Genomic DNA, 18,011 nt, shown 5'->3' with positions numbered 1-18,011 from the left:
GGCTAGTCCCTGTGCCCCTGGGCTTCAGTTTTCCCTCTTTAAAGAGAGGGGGTGGGGCTGGGCTAATCTCTCAGGTCCTTTGCAGGCTGGGTTGCCACTGCAACACAGAGCAGCTGCCTCTAAGGTGGGGTGAGGGGAAGACCAGGTCCTATTTGTCTGTTCCAGCCACCAGAGGAAGGCGGGGTGGGTATGGAGAAAGACCTGGTGAGTGCTCCTTGCCCTCTGGCCAAACAGCACCTCCATTAACCCTCACAACAACCCGGTGAGGCTTTACAAATGAGGAAATGAAGGCTCAGAGTCGAAAAGAGAGGCAGGTGAGTGGGGCCAGTCCCCTCCCATCATGTGATGCAGGGGGAGGGGGTGCACACCATGGCAGCCCCCATCCCTCTCACTCACAGGATCACCAACAGGAGTTGGGGATCCTGCCCTTCCCCACCAACCCAGCTGCAGAGAAAAGTGTCTGGAAGAAGAGAGGCCATGTCTGTTCTTGTCCTAGCAGAGTGTGAGCCCTCCTGGGCCCGGCTCAGTGCCCCTGAGGAGCCACCACTGAGCATTTTGGTCTCTCCTGCCACCTCCCCACTCCCAAGGCTGACAGCTTTCTAGGGTGAGGAGGAGGGAATTAGCCACTTCAGTTCATGGCCACTAACAGGGTGGCATCTGCCCCAGCCATCCTGTGGGCTCAGAGAGCTGGAGTCACACCCAGGTCACACCCAAGACTCCCTGGAGGAGCCAGAGACTACCACCTAGAGGAGTAGGATGGCCCTTTGGGACCTGCCATGCCAACCCCCAGCCCATACCTCCCTGCTTTGTCAGGGTGGGAGGCCCTGGGATGGGGCAACAGCTACTCCACTCCAGGTATCAGGAGCCAGTTGGGGCGGGGGGCAAACCAAGCAGCCATGTCTGTCTTCCCATCCAAAGTGGTGACAGAGAATGCCCAACACCTTCCCCTGGAGATGCTGGGTGCTGGGGATTTTAGGAGTAAACTGGCTAAGAGGTGCTGAAAGCCAACACTCAGCTCTAAGGAAGGGAGAGAGAGGGCATGGGAGGTGAGGGAGAGCCATGGTCCAGAGATGAGGTCACCATCCCCCAACACTTCTCCTCCCCCAGTCTGCTCTGTCTTCACCCCTAGTGGCTGGGTGTCCCAGAGGGCCTCCTGCCATCCTGACACCCCCAAAGATAGGGGCTGCCTCTCCTGGGCAGTGATACTCCCTCAAAAGAGCCTCAAGCCACCCCCAGGAAGGAAGTCCTTCTTGCTATCTAATCTGCAACTCTCCTTGCCTCTAAGATGATGATGGGGGGAAGGCGGTTAAGAAGAGTATTAGCCTTGGCACCCCCTTTTCTAGCCTCTGTTGCCAGGCAAGTCCTGGGAAACCTGACCTGTTGTGCTGGAGATCCCCTAGACCCCCACCCCTCTTACCACCAGGACCCAGGATCTTGGTCCCTGGTCTCCTCATCTGTGACCTGCTTGTCCAGCCCAGCTTTCCCCAGGCTGAGCGGTGGCTCCCTCAAACCCCATTCCCTGCCAGTGATGCCTCCACCATCAGCACTTCCAAGCTGGGGCTAGGGCATGAGTCTGAGGAGCCAGGGGGAGGAGGGTTGGGAGTACCCAGTCTGTTTGAGAGTTCCGGGTAGAAGGCAGGCCAGGAGAGCCCCACCTATGCCCTTTGCTGAAGATGAGGCAGCTGGACTTGGAGGGGGAAGGGCGGACAGGAAGGCCTCCAATGACCAGGAATCATATGGGGGGGGCAGGTGTGCTGTTTGCACCCCCAAAAAGACAATAGGCAATCACCCCTCCCCTACTCCTTCCATTCTACTTTATCCCAGGGGCTGATAAGGATGGATTGATTTGGGGGTTCTTTCGTTTCCTTAGGAAATGAAAGGGAGTGATTTGGCTGAGCTCCTTGTCTTCAGAGAACTGTCCCCTCCCTAGGGTGGGGGTCTCACCCTCTCTGCCCTGGGGTTTCCAGCCTCCCTTCCCCTAGGGGGAACTGGAAGTCCCTCTTGCCATCTCCCAACCTCGGCGGTTCACTACGGTGCAGTTCTTGGCTGCCCACCTCCCTCACCCCACACGGTGGGGCAGGGCCCCTGAGCCCTACAGAGCCACCCACAGCACCCCCGCGCCCCCGCTCGCGCCGCGGCCCCCTGGGCTCCAGCGGGCTCCCTCCGGGATGGGCAGCCGGGAGTGCGGTCCGCGGCCAGCGCCGGCGCCTACCTGAACGGCGCTCGCGACCCGAGCGGGGCCGCATCCAGCTGCCCTCGGCCACCCGGGACGATCCGGATTCTCGGCTCCTGGAGGTGCGCGGCGGGTGAGTCCCGGCCTGCGAGTCCCAGGACGGCGGCCGGTCTCCCGAGCCCGCCCCCGGCCGGCCGGCGCCGAGCAGGTGCCAGGAGCCGCGCCGCTGGGAGCCGAGCACAGGCGAGACCCCGGGAAGGAGCTGCGCGGCAGGGCTCCCCGGGAGGAAAGACGAGGGGAGACCCAGGGGTGCTCCTTGCAGAAGGGCTGGGCCCATTGGTGAGTATCCTTACCCTTCCCCGGCCAGGCATGAATGCCCCTTGGCGTCTGAAGGGTCCTAGGGATCGGGAAAGGGAGTCCCAAAGTGGCCACCTCCCAGGGCTCTGCTGTGATCTCCCCACCCCCTTTAAATCGCCTCTTTTCTGGGTGGGGTGGGGAGCTCGGAGAGAAGGAGAAAGCTGACATTCAGGGAGCACCTACTGGGTACCGGGAGAGATGGCATCAATCCTCATCACCACTCTCCCTGAACTGGTTTGATCCCCATTTTACAGACCAGGAAGCTGAAAGACAGGGATGTTAAGTAACTGGCCCGAAGTCATGCAGGAAGTGAGCATCAAGTGGGAGACTCCAGACTCCTAGGATCCCTCTCTGCAGGTCAGAGGAGACAGCCAGTGGGGAAAACTTCACCCATGCCTGCCGTTGGGATTCTTTTCTGATTTCTCCCAGGGAATCAGTGCATGGAGTCTGGCCCAGGGTGGTGGCACAGTGCAGGAGCATGAGGCCAAGCAGGGGCAGGCGGAGGCTAGAGGTACGACCTCCAGAGAACGCTCTGCCGTCCTTCTGTTAATGGAGAGGCAGTAACGGGGTAAGGAGGCGAGTCTCAAAGAAAGAGGATAGAATGGCTCTTGTATATCCAAAGAAGATGTGTCAGTGCTGCTCACCCCCCATGGTGCTCAGGGCAGGCCTTGTGTTTACCAGGCCCTGGAAAGAGGAAGTCCCACCAAGGGGAGCCCTGGCCAAGCTTCGCCCCCTGGGGCAGGGCACCTGGCTGCTGCTCAGTTTCGCAGAACTTCTTCCTGTACCTCACACCCACCAACTCACTCCTGTCTTGAGGCCTTTGCCCCTGCTGTTCCCCCTGCCTGGAACGCTCCCCTGACCTTCACAGGCTTGTTTCCTCAAGGCTCAGGCCTCAGCTCCAGTGTCACCTCCCCAGACCCCACTGTCACAGCCCCACTATCCCTTGTTCTAGTCTCGGGTTTACTTCCCTTTTGGCACATCTCCCAAGATGTCCTTCTTCTGCTTGGACACTTACCTGTCTCCCCGTGAGGGCACAGCCTTTATCTCCTACATGTCTAAAGCACCAGCCCAAAGCCTGATGCGTAGCTAACAGATGCTCGATAAACAGTTGCTGAATGAATGCATGAGTTCATTTCCACTCTAAAAGCAAATCCATTTTACATTGCACACTTCAGCTGGGTGAATTGTATGCTGTGTGAATGAGATCTTAATAAAGTGGTTACTATAAAAAAGGCTCAGGGTGGGGCTGACAGTCATGGTACACATGCCCCTCGCCATCCGGCAGCACACCCGTCCTCTCACTTGATCCAGTCACACCTCTGACCGGCACAGTCCACATCCTGTGTCTGTCCATGGAGAATCACAGTTGCTCAGATTTGGAAGAGGTCTTCGAGGTCATCCTGTCCCCTCTGGCCTCTGCTTGCATATGCCAAAGATAGGGAGCTCACTGCCTCACAAAACAGAATATTCCATTGTTGGGTGGTTGTCAGTGACAGGAATCTCATGGATATGGGGGAAAGCTGCTTTCCTAGAATGCTCATGCACAGGTCCCGGATCCACTCCTGGGTCACTTAGAAGAAACACACCCCCCCACTGAACAGGGCTGGCAGCTTCTTCCTTTTTTTTTTTTTTTTTTTTTATTCATAGAGACACAGCTAGAGAGAGAGGCAGAGACACAGGCAGAGGGAGAAGCAGGCACCATGCAGGGAGCCCGATGCGGGACTCGATCCCGGGTCTCCAGGATCACGCCCTGGGCTGCAGACAGCACCAAACCGCTGCGCCACCGGGGCTGCCCTGGCAGCTTCTTCCTAAGGGCTCTCTTCTCCCAGCTAAAGAGACCCATTTCCCTCAATTCTTCTTCCCCTGACATGGTCACCTCCTCCAGGAAGCCACTCCTATGTGCTCCTAGGACACTTTGTATGGGTCCCTAACACTGTACTTTTCACATTGTATTGAAATGTCTTCCCCAAATCCCGCCCCAGCCACTGCTGCACTAAGAAGAGGTAGTTCTAGGCCTTTATTCATGCCCTTGCTTGTGACCAACCCACCTGAAATAAGCAACTTAATAACAATTTGTTTCAGGGTGGGGTGGAGTGGTATTATTATCCTGGTCATATCCCTCTAAACTGATTTAGGCTTGCTTGCTTTTTTTCCTTTCCTTTCTTTCTTAGATTTTATTTTTTCATTTGATATATATAGAGAGAGTGAGAGAGCACAAGCAGGCGGAGCAGCAGAGGGAGAGGGAGAAGCAGGCTCCTTGCTGAGCAGGGAGCCTGATGCAGGGCTTAATCCCAGGATCCTGGGATCACAACCTAAGCCCCTGATTTAGGCTTTCAGTGTCCTTAGAACAGAACAAGGGAGAGAATCACTTTTCCCCATTCTCAACCCTGTTTTCTATTCATCTCTTAACTTTTCTGCACTCTTGAGTCAGCTCTGTACAGAACTGGGGGTGGGAAGTCCATACCACCACCCCCCCAGGGCTATTTTCACACGTGATATGCTGGCAAAATCAGCCTCCCCATCTAGTCGCCAAGAGAGCAATTTCTTGCACTGTGAGCACCAGACCTTAGGCTTAGGCTTGCTGGTGCTCCCGTTCTGCCCAGCCTGTTGAAATCATTCAACAAGACCACAGGTGCCAGCTTAGTGCCACTGCAAAGACGTGGCTTCACCTAGATACCTAGGAATAACACACCCCCAAACTCCAACCCTGTACACAGACAAAACACTGTCATTAATTGTGGGCCTTCTGTATTCTTCCCACACCTTTATCCTCCCAGAGTCCAGAAAGGTCCGTATTCCTCTCCTTACTTTGAAGGTAAGGAAAGGGAGGCTCTGAGAGGTTAGTTCAACTGCCAGAGGCCACACAGTTAGAAAGGGGTGGAGTTGAAACCCACCCCAGTTGACTCCAAGCCCTACGCTCTCCGCTCTGGGTCCTGGTGCCTCTGAAGGCCTTATCTCAATATTCTCTGGGGACTTTTGTCCAGTAACAGTGGGATGGGAAAGAAGGAAACATGGAAAGCCTCTTCATAATAATGGGAGCTGGAAGTGCCAGGTGGTACTGGTGCTTCTTGCCCACCTACCACTTGCCAGAGGAGGGCTTCAGGCCCTGGGTTATTGCCTTCCCTGGCCGGAAAGTGACCATCAGTCCAAGCAAAGCCGAGTCTAGTTGGACCACTCAGTTCTCAGTACAGTACAGCACCAGAAATGGACTGGGGTCCTTACTCTGGCTGTGTGAGCTGAGGCAAGTTGCTTTCCTTCTCTGAGCTTCAGTGTCCTTACCTATAAAATGGGGTATGAATACATAACAGCAATGCACAGGGTAATAGGAGATCAGCCCTGCAGAGTGCCTGACATACATGCATCTGGTTAATAATATGAACATCATTAATGAGGTGTTATGGGACCCGCTTGAGGGACAGGGCGCCAGGGCTCAGAGTGGAGACGGGACTTGCCTGGCACATGGTACCAGCTTGGAACTGGCCTGCACAGGACAGGAGCCTGGTTGTGCCTGCTTTAAGGCTGAGTCCTATTCCCAGCCCTGTGGGGGCCTTCCCTGAGTGCCCAATAAATATAATTTCTCCCCCAAAATTATGAGATGGTTATACTAATCACTCATACTAATGGTAACAAGAGTTCCAGCTGAAGCAAAGCCCATAGCAAAGGGACTCAGGCAAGGAGCCATAGGCCCCTGCCCAGCCAGCTGCCTTCTATTCTGCTCATGGCCCCAACTGGGCTTGGGGAATGCAGAGTAATTCCGGGCCCCTGGGTTCCAGGAGGGTGAGAGAACCCTCAGCCCATCCATCACAGCTCCTTTCTGTTCCCACCAAAAGAGCAGAATCACTGAAGACTTGAACAAGTCTGCCATGATCCCTCCCCCAACGGGGCCAGCCTTTTGCCTCCTAAAATAGCCCAGAGCCACCATGTGCCCAGGGCGGCTCCCCACTGGTTGCAAATCCCCCTGAAATTAAATCCCCATCCTGCCCCAAGCAGGATGGCACCACCTCCTACCCTGCTGAGCTCCAGGGCTGGCCAGGCTCCCCCCAGTGGAAACCGGGGACAGTCGTCCTTCACGGTGACCGAGACATAAATCCCCAAATAATGAGACAGGCGCTGGGAACACAGAACCAGACACGGTGTTAATTGGTTTACTTCTGGGCAGGCATGATGTGGAGGCAACGGCAGCAGGCCTCGGTTTCCCGGACAGCAAAATGGAGCGGGGGCTGTCATGACTTCCTGCATCCCTGGCTGGGCTGATTTTCTATGCCCTCTGACCGGCCTCCCACCCAGACTCATGGGCAGCTCTTTCCTACCTGCCCAGAACACTAACTTCTCAGATGTCGAAGGGAAGGATCGGGATCCAGTTGTCCAGGTCTGGAGGTAGGGAGGCCCAAATCATCCCTCCCATGATCTAGAACCATCTTCTTTCTACTAAAACCAAACCAAAAGGCTCAGTCCACCTCAGCATACATGAGGATGGGGGGCGGGGAGGCAGGAGGGCCCAGTGGAGCCCCCTGTTCCTTATGTGAGACTGGTGATGGATTCTTGGATGAGCATGAGGTCCTCAGTCTGCAGTAATCAGGACGAGATTATCACATTAAACTTTAAAAGTCTTTGTTCAAAAAGAAGCAGCAGCAGCTGACACCATTGACTCCCCCGACTGCCACCATCACCTTCTCTTGGACCGTGGCCAGATGATCTCCAGATACTGGCCACTTGGAGGCTCCACTGCATTGGGCTCTGGCCTGGGCTACATCTGAGTTGTGGTGAGATGGCAGGGGGAGGAGTCAGGGAAGAGGGGTGAGCGTAGTCTGGGGGAGTAGTTTGGAGGGCCTCAGGGGAACTCAAGGAACTTGAGACTGGGCAAACCTGCACTTGGTACAACTCTACCACTTACTACCCTGTGCCCAGGAATGCACCCCTTTGCTCCACACCTCAGTTTCCTGGTCTGTGAAATGGGGATAACCATAAGGATAACCATTAGTAACTCCCCTGACCCAAGGCTGACAGCTGAGGAGATTAACTAAGATAACATACAGACAAAACCCTGCAAGCTGTAAAGAGCCATGGTGGTGTGAAGGATGGCATTGCTAGTTACAGCAGGAGGGACAAAGATAGGGCTGTAGAAAGAACTTCCTCACAGCTGTGCATGGGAGACCAATGGGGGCAAGAAAAGAGACAAGGCCAATGGGCCTGGGTGGGACCCCCAAAATGTCACCCACAATTCCCCTTCCCGCCCAGGGTGCCCATCCCCATGTCCAGACCAAACACCTCCCCTCCTGCCCATCATCTTGCCTTGCAAGGCTGCCAGCCTGTCCTCACTCTTTCCTGGTCCAAAACTATATCCAACCTGTGCTTGTTGCCAATGCAACGGAAATTATTTCAACCTCCTCACCCAACTTCGCAAAGCCGCCTGGGTTGTATAGGAGAGGCCAGAGCTAGAGGAAAGGGAGGTGGGAACTGGGGTGCCCACAGCAGGGTGGCCCCCTCCCTAGAATATTAACTTCAATAGCGGCGATCAAGAAGGCAGTCAGCCTGCTGGGAGGACTTCCCCATACTGCCCATGGGAGGGAAGGGAAAGCCTGTGGGCCTGAGGGTCCTCACCTGGACCTTGGCTACCTTCCCTCTTACTTAAAGGGCTGCATTCAGAGCAAGCTGGGAAAGGCTTTGACTACCAGCCAGGATCAACCCTGCAGAAATTAAGAACTTTGAATTTTCTCGACCCACCCTTCATTTCCTGATGTTCTTATTTAGTTACTCTGTTCAACAGAATCCTCCCACCCCAGCCCACCCCACTGGACCTTGGGGCCCTTCCCCTCCTCAGTATTAGAAGCTGAATCCAGAAGAATGGAGGCAGGGAGAAAATGACCCTAAGATCCCAGGGTCACCCTGAGTTGGAGGGAGGGAGATGGTGGGGTGGCCATGGTCTACCTTGCTGGCCATGGAGAAGTGCCGACCACATCAAGGAGTCCTCCTCTCAAATCGGGTGGAGGGGGGTGGAAGCACGTGGCCCTTGCAGGCCATGAAGGAGCCCTTTCAAAACGAGCCAAGAAGTTCCAAGAACGCCCCCAGATGGGCTGCTCAACATGTCCCATGCCCCCCTAGGCCCTCTGTCTGGCCCCCAGGCTGCTTCCCATTGCAGGGCTGCTCGATGGCCTCAGCTGGGAGGTGGTGTGGGGCCCAGGACACACCACGCACTGGAGTCATCAGACCTTAAGTGAGTGGCTTCACCTCTCTGATCTGTAAAATGGGCCCAATAATATCTATGTCATGTAGTTGTTGGGAAAATTAAGAGATGATGTAGGGAGGTGCCTCCTTTTGTGCCTGCCACAGAGTAGGGGCTCAGTAAACTCACAGAATAAACATCTGCTGGACACCTGCTGTAAGTCAGGCTCTCCATTCTTCACCCAGGGGATCCAGCAATGAACAAAAGTCCTGAGGGGACTTTTATGGCACTTGCAATCTGGGGGAAATCGTCACAGTCACTAAGTAAACCACACAAGGTCAGGGAGGAAGAGTGGCCAGCCTCTCTCAGGAGAGGACAGTTCAACCCAAACCTGGCTGATGTGAAGGACAGGCCTGCCTGAGGGTCCTCAACCCTGGCTACTGGATCACAGGGGCAACTCTGAAAGCATCTGATCGCAGGGCCCCTCCTGATCAGAGGTTCTGGTGGGATGGGGCTGGGGTGTCTCCTGGAAAAGGAGATTTTATTTTATTTATTTTTATTTTTATTTTATTATTTATGATAGTCACAGAGAGAGAGAGAGGCAGAGACACAGGCAGAGGGAGAAGCAGGCTCCATGCACCAGGAGCCCGACGTGGGATTCGATCCCGGGTCTCCAGGATCGTGCCCTGGGCCAAAGGCAGGCGCTAAACCGCTGCGCCACACAGGGATCCCGAAAAGGAGATTTTAAATTCTGCCAAGGTGATCCTGGTGTGCAGTCAAAGTGAGAACCTCTTCCCCTACAGTTTTCCCAAGTGCCTATCCATGTGAGTGTCACCTGGGGGGGCTTGTCTGGCATCCTGTGCTGAGCCACAACTTTAGGGGTTCAGATTTAGAGGCTGGGGTGAGGCCCAGCATCTGCCTTTCTAAAAAGTACCCGGGTAATTCTGAAAATTAGGCAGATCTTGAGATGTGTCTAGAAGATGAAGTCTGAGCTCAGAGCTTGGCACTGAGAGCCCCCCACTACTCACCCCAGCCATGCCCCCACAGGACCTCCTGTGGCTTCAGGACACACTGACCAGTCTCTGCCCTCAGCCTGGGAAGCGCCTTCTTTCTCCCCATCAGGTCCTGAGCATGTTCCTAGGCTTGTCATGGAGCCCGAAGGTCCTCACTGCTGTGGGCTTGGGATCTGTTTCCTTGCCACCCTCAGCCCCTTGGCTGAAGCCCCTGTGCCATTCTGTCCATGCTTCATGCCCGACCAGACCCGGGGCTCTCGGGTAGGACTGGCTTCTCCGACCACATGGCACAAGGGTATGCCTCATCCTAGTTGAAGGAATAGCAAATCTACCCCCGCCTCTTCTGGGCACAGATGCCCTCACAACTGTGCCAAAGGTGGTAGGGTTGTGACCTGCTCTGAGAGATCCATGCTGCGTCCCTTCCCCAGGTCTCTGATCCTGGGCTCCTCTTGTATAGCCTGACTCTCTCTCTCCTATTGCACTCTTCCCTGCCCCAGGGGCCAGGCCCTGGGAGGGGAGACATTGCACAGTTGGGTTCCCCAAAGCAAAAGTGTGCCAGCATACACCCCTACCCTTGTTGAAGAATCAGCCCCCCCCCCCCCCACTCCAGGTGCCTGGCATGGTAGCCACTCCTTTCTCTTTGGAAGCAACATAGTAGGGCAGCCTCAGTGGCTCAGTGCTGCCTTCGGCCCAGATCCTAGAGACCCGGGATCGAGTTCCACATCGGGCTCCCTGAGTGGAGCCTGCTTCTCCCTATGCCTGTGTCTCTGCCTCTCTCTCTCTCTCTCTCTGTGTGTCTCATGAATAAATAAATAATCTTAAAAAAAAAAAAAGGAAGCAACATAGTATAGCCATAAGGCCTGGGTTCAATCCTACCTCTGCCACTTCCTAACTGTGTGTGACCTTGGCCAGCTCTGTACCTTGGTTTCCCCATCTGTAAAATGAGAATAAATAGTACCTCTCTCAGAGGGTTATTAGGGGGATTAAATAAGGCAATAGTCATTAAGGTCTCAGCAAACAGGTACATGGTAATCACTTTGTGTGTTTGTTTGTTTGTTTTGTGTGTGTTTTTTAAATAATGTTTTAAAATACACAATTCTATGAAGATGATGCTTTAGTCCATCAACGAAGTGGGTCCTGATAATGCACCAGGTCTGGGAGGCAGGGATGAAGATTCCATTTTGCTGGTGAGGAAACTGAGGATCAAGGAGAAGAAGGGACTGCCTTGGACAACACCCAAACCTTGCATGTACAGCGCTTCCAGCCTTCTCTCTCTAGTACCCCCAGGCCCACCTCCCTCACTTCTCGGGCGCCTGGCCTGGCCCAGGTGGGCTCCGTGCCCTGCATTGACAGAGGTCCCTTTGTGCCCCTGCCCAGGGTCACACCCTGAGCTCAGAGCCATAGCCAGACAAGCGCCTTGTGTCTGGGTCTGTCTCACCGCCAAGCCTGCGGTTGCCCTGGCCTCTCCAGCCACGTGCTCTGGCTGGGTGGATCTGCAGGCCGTCCCCTACCCCTACCAGCCCCCCACTCCAATCTCAGCAGGGCATCCCTGACCCTTCCTCTGCTACATTCAGCCAGGAGACAGACTGGGAGGCAGCCCCAAGGACAACACCCCATCCTTGGTCTCCACCCCATGCAAATTCCAGGTGGCCAGACTCTAAGGTGCCTGGAGCCCTAGTGGAAGGGACAGGCAGGGGCTGAGAGGGTGGGGAATGACATGGAGGTTGCTCCACCCTTTCTGTCTCCCCAATCTTTCTTCAATCTATGGCTCCTCTTTACCACCTAGACTGACATAACAGCCTCCTCACCAGCCTCCCTGCCTCCACTTCTCCATCTCTCACCTTCCCGGTTTGTTCTCCATGCACCGAAAGGAGCCTTTCAAAAAGGCAAATCTAGTCACATCCCTCTCCTCCCCTAAACCTCCAAAGCCTTCTCCCTCACCTCTTCTTATCCCCAGCCTGGAATATCTGGCCTCTGCCGTCTCCCTTAAACCCTTCTGCTCTTCAGATCTGCCCTTCCACTGGACTCCTCCCAGAGATTTACTGAGATAAGAAATGCAACTCTTGAGAGCACCTGGGTGGCTCAGTCAGTTAAGCATCTGCCTTCAGTTCAGGTCGTGACCCAGGACCCTGGGATAGAGTCTCAATATCCAGCCCCATATTGGGCTCCCTGCTCAGCAGGGAATCAGCTTCTCCCTCTCCCTCTGCCTTTCCCCCTGCTCATGCGCTCTCTCTCTCTTCTCTCTCTCAAATAAATAAATAAAATCTTTATTTTATTTTTTTAATTCTTTTTTAAAGATTATATTTATTGATTGATTCATGAAAGACACACAGAGAGAGAGGCAGAGACACAGGCAGAGGGAGAAGCAGGCTCCAGGCAGGGAGCCTGACGCAGGACTCGATCCCGAGTCTCCAGGTTCACGCCCTGGGCCAAAGGCAGGCGTTAAACCGCTGAGCCACCCAGGGACTCCCCTCTTTTTTTTTTTTTTAAAGATTTTATTTATTGATTCATGAGAGACACAGAGAGAGAGGCAGAAACAGAGGCAGAGAGAGGAGAAGCAGGCTCCATGCAGGGAGCCCGGTGTGGGACTCGATCCCGGGACTCCAGGATCATGCCCTGGGCTGAAGGCAGGTGCTAAACCACTGAGCCACCCAGGCGTCTCATAAATAAAATCTTAAAAAAAAAAAGAAAGAAAGAAAAACAACTCTCCTAAGAATATTACCCGTAGAGCTAACAACTGACAGCTAGATACAGAAAAACTCCTCATTGACTAAAATGGAGAGAAGAATCCAGTCTTGACCACAAATGCTTTTGAAAATTTAGATCTTCCAAAATTGGATGCACTTACTCAATCAGTTACACAATGGCTGAGACAAAGGCCAGGAGCCTTTAACTGATGCTGAGTTTATTGATGGATCAAATCGCGACAGCAAAATTTATACCGAATTGATGTCGATGAAAATAATTCCAGTAAGATTAAAATGGAATGAAAAAAAATGGCAATGTGTTTAGCTGTATCATATAGGAAAAACTGAAAAATCTGATCAAGGAATTAAGTTGGATGAAAAGAGTTCAAACAGAAAACCACTTTCTAAAAAAATCTTCAGTGCTGGTATGTTTTGGTTTAAAATGTTTGCATTCAAAACATCCTGGGGTCCAAATGTCCAGGTCAAAAGATCCTATGCCCCTCTGATGTTTTTGTACCACTCCCTCCCTTGCATAGGACACTCCAGCCACACTGGGCTCTTTCTCTCCCTGGAGCACAGCAATGTTCCTCTGACCTCAAGAGCGTTCTCATACTCTGTTCTTTCTGCCTGGAGCACTCCTTTCCTCCTGGCTCCTATCTTTTTTTTTTTTTTTAAGATTTTATTTTTTATTTTTATTTTTTTAAAATTTTAATTTATTTATGATAGTCACACACACACACACACACACAGAGAGGCAGAGACACAGGCAGAGGGAGAAGCAGGCTCCATGCACCGGGAGCCCGACGTGGGACTCCATTCCAGGTCTCCAGGATCGCGCCCTGGGCCAAAGGCAGGCGCTAAACCGCTGCGCCACCCAGGGATCCCTTAAGATTTTATTTATTTATTCATGAGAGACACACAGAGAGAGGCAGAGACACAGGCGGAGGGAGAAGCAGGCTCCCTGCAGGGAGCCCGATGTGGGACTGGATCCCCAGACCCTGGGATTGTGACCTGAGCCAAAGGCAGACACCCAACCACTGAGCCACCCAGGCGTCTCCCTTCGCTGCCCTTCTTAAGACAGATTTCCTTCCTGCCTCCCCGAGCTCTTTCTTCTTCACCCTCTCTTATCCCCTCCTGAATTCCCAGGGCAAGCCTAGCAAGTACAACACATAGTAGGTGTTCAATACATATTTGCGGAATGAATGAATAAATCAGTGTCACGAGGGTGTGGGGCCGGGGAATGGGCTGGAGCTCACAAGGGCCTTTGAGAGAAAAAAGGGACAGGACAGAGATACAGTCTTCCACCTCTGCTCACCGCCCCCGGCCCCCCTTACTCATGATTCCAAGTTCCAGAGAGGCCCATTAGCAGGAGAGAAGAGAGAAGACAATGTCAGACGTGTTTCATCTCTGCCCCTTGCCCAACTTCCCGAGGCTCAGGTCCTCGTGCCAACTGTGCCCGCTGCCTCCCAGCCGGGCTGCCCCCACCACTGCCTGGCTCCCACTTTTGGCTGTGGGCTAGGCTATATGGGGAAGCTTCCTGACCTCCCCTCTAGCCTCCCCACCTCCACACCTCATCCTGAAGCCCCGGAATAGCTGTCCCAGACTCAACCAAGGGACAGTCGCATTCCCAATTAGCACCCAGATGGTTGAAACCATATCTAAAAGCTTCTCGTGTCCTTCTCCCCTCAGGAAGCTGCTAACTAGGACAGCAGATCTCAGAATGAGGTCACAAGAATGCTACCTGCCCCTACACTCCCTTTCCAACAGGAGACATGGGTGGGGAGCAGAGCCTCTTTTGGAGGCCAGTTAAAACAGAGGGGATGTGGGGGAGGGGGAGATGCAGGGAGAAGTGGGTTCTTTTTGCTCAAGCGGCAGGTCTGGCCCAAGCTGGTAAGAAGGCCTATCTGTGGGGAGTGAGGAGACCCGGTTTCAAGTCCAGACTCTGCCTCAGTGGGGATTTCCTTACCTCTTCAGGCGCTCAGAGGGCAGGATGAGACAGTTCTGTATATAGTATGGTACCACGATCCAGGCATGGACCTTAGACTACCAGGGAGATGGTTCTGGAATGGATCCTGGGAGGTCCCGAGCCCATTAGAGCATCATTTCTCAGTTCAAGTCTCACGCTAGCCATGACTCAAGCCTCAGCCATGAGAGTGGATTAGGCAAAGGGGCAGACTTCTCCCACTCTCCAAAAACCATACGGGATATGTTCCTCTTTGGGAACCCCCAAAGAACCCAAGGGTTCCAGTTCCTAATGCCTTCCCTAGATGTTTCCCCTCCCCAAGGTGAGGGATGGGGGTGATAAGGAGTGTGGCTCACACCTGCCCATCCTGCCCATCCAGTGGGAGGGGTGGCTAGCATCAGGCCATCCGGGGAATCATGGACTGAGGTCAGGAGGACAAAGAAGAGGCAGGTGGGACCTGGGGGAGGGCAGTGAGGGTGGTGGGACATGGCAGGCCAGGACTGGCCTCTTGCCAGGGCATCTGAACTGGGGAGAAGTGTCTGTGGGTTTGGGCCTCTCCCCACCCAAGGAAACCTTAGTCAAATAAACAAACAGCCAACACAGCTGCTCCTGTGCTAGAGGCCAGGGCAGTGAGGAGAGGCCGGCTGAGGTGGGGATGCCTGGGGAGAGGGCAGGAAGGCTGAGCAGGCCTCTCACCCTGGGGGCAGTTGGCGGAAGAGTTTGGAACAGGGCGGAGAGCACGCTGGTGGTTTGGAGCAGGAAGCTGGGGCCTGGGGTGGGTGCTCTGTGCTTGGCTGCTTCGAGGAAAGGGAAAGTGTCAAGTCAGGCCCACTCTGATCACTGCCTCTTCTGAGGGAGACTCCAAGTCCCCGATACCCTTTCTTTGGCTCAGGGTCAATCAGATAAATCAGACAGACAAGGGGCTCTCGTCCTTGTTGCTCTGGACCTCCCGCCCTGCTCCCAGGCTATGACCCTGGGCCTTGTGGCTGAAGAAGAAGAAGTCTGGAGCCAAATCCCCCAAGTTCAGAAGTTCTCAGCAGAGGAACCGGGGGAGGCAGGCTGGCATCTGTCCTCTCCAGAACCTGATATTCCTCCTCCCCTCCTTTGCTGGGAGGGGAGCGGCCCAGAAGTGAGGGCAGCACCACACCCCATGCTCTGTCCTTCTACACATGCATAGACATTTGATTGTTCTGTTCCGGGGGGACACCTCCCGAGAGTATGAGAGAGTTCGGAGAGACACACATGCAGACTTAGTGGCAGAGATGGAGAGAGGTAAAGACAGGAAGACAAACTCATAAGATGCCACACAATCAGGAGACATAGAGCTGAGAGATAAGGAGAGAGACTGTATGTGTGGGGAAGCATATGTGCGTATGCGTGTATGTGTGTGTACACATGCGTGTGTGTGTGTGTGTGTGTGTGTGTGTGTGTGTGACAGAGATTGAAGGGCAGAGACACACAGAGGAAAAGAAAGAGGGGCACCTGGGTGGCTCAGTGGTTGAGCATCTGCCTTTGGCTCAGGTCATGATCCCGGGGTCCTGAGATCGAGTCCCACATCGGGCTCCCTGCATGGAGCCTGCTTCTCCCTCTGCTTATGTCTCTGCCTCTCTCTGTGTGTCTCTCATGAATAGATAAATAAAATCTTCAAGAAAAAAAAGAGAGACTTAGAGAGGGACAGAGATGCTCCTCCAAAGAAAAGGAAAGAGAGAGAAAGACCGAAAAAGAGATGGCTTTTCTCTCCTCAGAGACTGGGAGAGAGGAGGGACGGATGGAAATGACAGGCATCAGAGCAGAAGAAGGCCCAAGCAGGGGACATGGGGACAGACAGGCTGAGAGACTCAGGGCCTAGGGACACTCAGGACAGACTTGGAGGTGGGGGACAGAGGAGCTGAATGTCAATGCAATGGGGTTTACAGGGAGTCCCGGGAGGGCACTGCTGCTGTCTTCTATCCCCTACACGAAGCACTGTAGGCGTCTGGCCCCCAGCCACCCTCAAGTCAGCCAACCCTTGGCCACTGAAGCTGGCAGGTCACCCAAGGTGAATGAAAAGTCACCGATCGGGGAGGGTGTGACTGTGGCTGCAGTGGAGGCCCTCGGGTGGCCCAGGTGCCCTTGTCAGCCTGGGCCAGTAGGGGCTCCATCCCTGAGATTGCACTTGGAGCCGGGTGTAGGGGGTGCAACTATACACAGCGCCATCTGCGAGTTCACGTAGTGGGCATGTGTGCTGGGCTGCGCGAGGGTGTCTGAGTGTGAGTGTGCCTGTGTCCAGTTCCATCAAGTATACTTCCCGGCGCCAATGAGGCCAAGGCGGCAGGTTTCATCCTCAAAGAGCCCAATCGGAGTCAGTGAGCGTCAGAGATGGCCACAAAGAGCCCATGCGTCTCTCTCCTCTGAACAGACGGTATGCCCAGGTGCCACAGGGCACTCAACGGTAGTTGAGACCAGTGTGCCATTCATGCCCACCGGGGATGACTCCCACTGTCCGGCCAGCTGGCCCCCACACTCCTCTCCAGCCAAAGCCCCAGATCCAGACTTATGGGAGGACCCACGTTAGGGACACACAGCCCCTTCCTGGCTGCGGGTGCCTCTCTCTCTGAGAAGGGCAGCGGGAGGGGTGGTGGGGTGCATCCCTGAGCACCCCCAGTCTTGTATCCCTCCCCCTCTGCTGCTGCAGCTCCGCTGAGCTCCTGAGGCCCAGAGAGAGCCCACACCCTCCCCGCGCTCAGGAGCCAAAGCAACTCTCTCCTCTCATCCATTCCCTGTTCCCTCGTAAGCGTCACAGGACATTTGAAAAAAATGTCCCAATTTTGGGGTGGAGAATGAGGTTAGCGAGCCCAAGCGGGGACTGCTCATCAGTGACAGCTGACAGTCTTCATTTCACCTTGAAGCTCCTTACTGGTCTAGATGGGTGTGTCCTAAACCCAGTTTTACTGTGGGGGGAGGGGGCTGCTACTTTCCTGGGGGACACAGAGGGTAGGAAGGGAATTCACCGAATAGCAGTTTCAATACGGGTGCGGCCAGGCTCACCCCAAACACTTGTAGGGCTGGGGGCAGGAGAACAAGTGGGGGCCCACATATACATGACTAAATATTTAATAGCTAAATAAAAGGTAGAAACCGAGCCAACAAACTCTTAATTAAAATATGTTCTACTGTCCTGTCTTGACAAGGACACTCTCATAACAACCTGGAAGACCACATTCCGGTTTAGATCTCTCCGCCTCCCGGGAGTGTTTTGGGAGAATGATGCTGTGCAGGGAGAGCTCCTTTCTGCCCCAGAAGGGACTTAGGTGCAGGCATGTGGGTGGGTGCCCAGCTTCACATCCTGGTTCCGCCCTCACGCCTTGCAAACAGCTGCCCCTTAGCCATTATCAGGTGCCCTCAGCTTTAGGGATGCACACACCAGTGGCAGAGCCTGCACTGGGGATAGGTCCAGGGTAGAGGCTTGCATGGGCTACCAGCAAGTGGGTGACCATCTGGGCAGGGACCCCCCCCCCTCAAGCCACAGGTCTGGGGAATGTGATCCTGAAGGAGATGTATAGGCTCATTCCCTGAGCCTCTCACTCCACAGGGAGCGGGAGGGCCAGAGGAGGATGTGAGTGGAGCCCTTGAAGTCACTCAGGGTGGACACGGGCACTCCCTCCCCTGCCCAGGT

At 54.3% G+C, this 18,011-nt stretch overlaps 1 protein-coding gene across 15 annotated transcripts in view; it reads right to left on the bottom strand.

Annotated features, from left to right (window-relative positions):
• The window catches only part of ZNF385C (zinc finger protein 385C), a 52,552-nt gene that overhangs the window by 32,573 nt on the left and 1,968 nt on the right, over positions 1-18,011 (bottom strand). For 4 of the 15 annotated variants that reach the window (XM_025987005.2, XM_025987004.2, XM_072747184.1 and 1 more), the window contains exon 1: positions 2,213-2,569. The exons of 8 other annotated variants lie outside the window; for them this stretch is intronic. In XM_025987005.2, coding sequence (XP_025842790.2) covers positions 2,213-2,510 — 298 coding nt within the window. In that variant the 5' untranslated portion in view covers positions 2,511-2,569. Of the gene's footprint in view, positions 1-2,212; positions 2,571-18,011 lie in introns of those variants that run through there. 3 more of the 15 variants (XM_025987003.2, XM_072747182.1, XM_072747185.1) reach the window with 2 other exon arrangements.

The sequence above is a fragment of the Vulpes vulpes genome, chromosome 2 (genome assembly GCF_048418805.1).
Source record: "Vulpes vulpes isolate BD-2025 chromosome 2, VulVul3, whole genome shotgun sequence".
NCBI classification, from domain to species: Eukaryota; Metazoa; Chordata; class Mammalia; order Carnivora; family Canidae; genus Vulpes; species Vulpes vulpes.
This window is presented reverse-complemented; position numbering and strand designations above follow the sequence as displayed.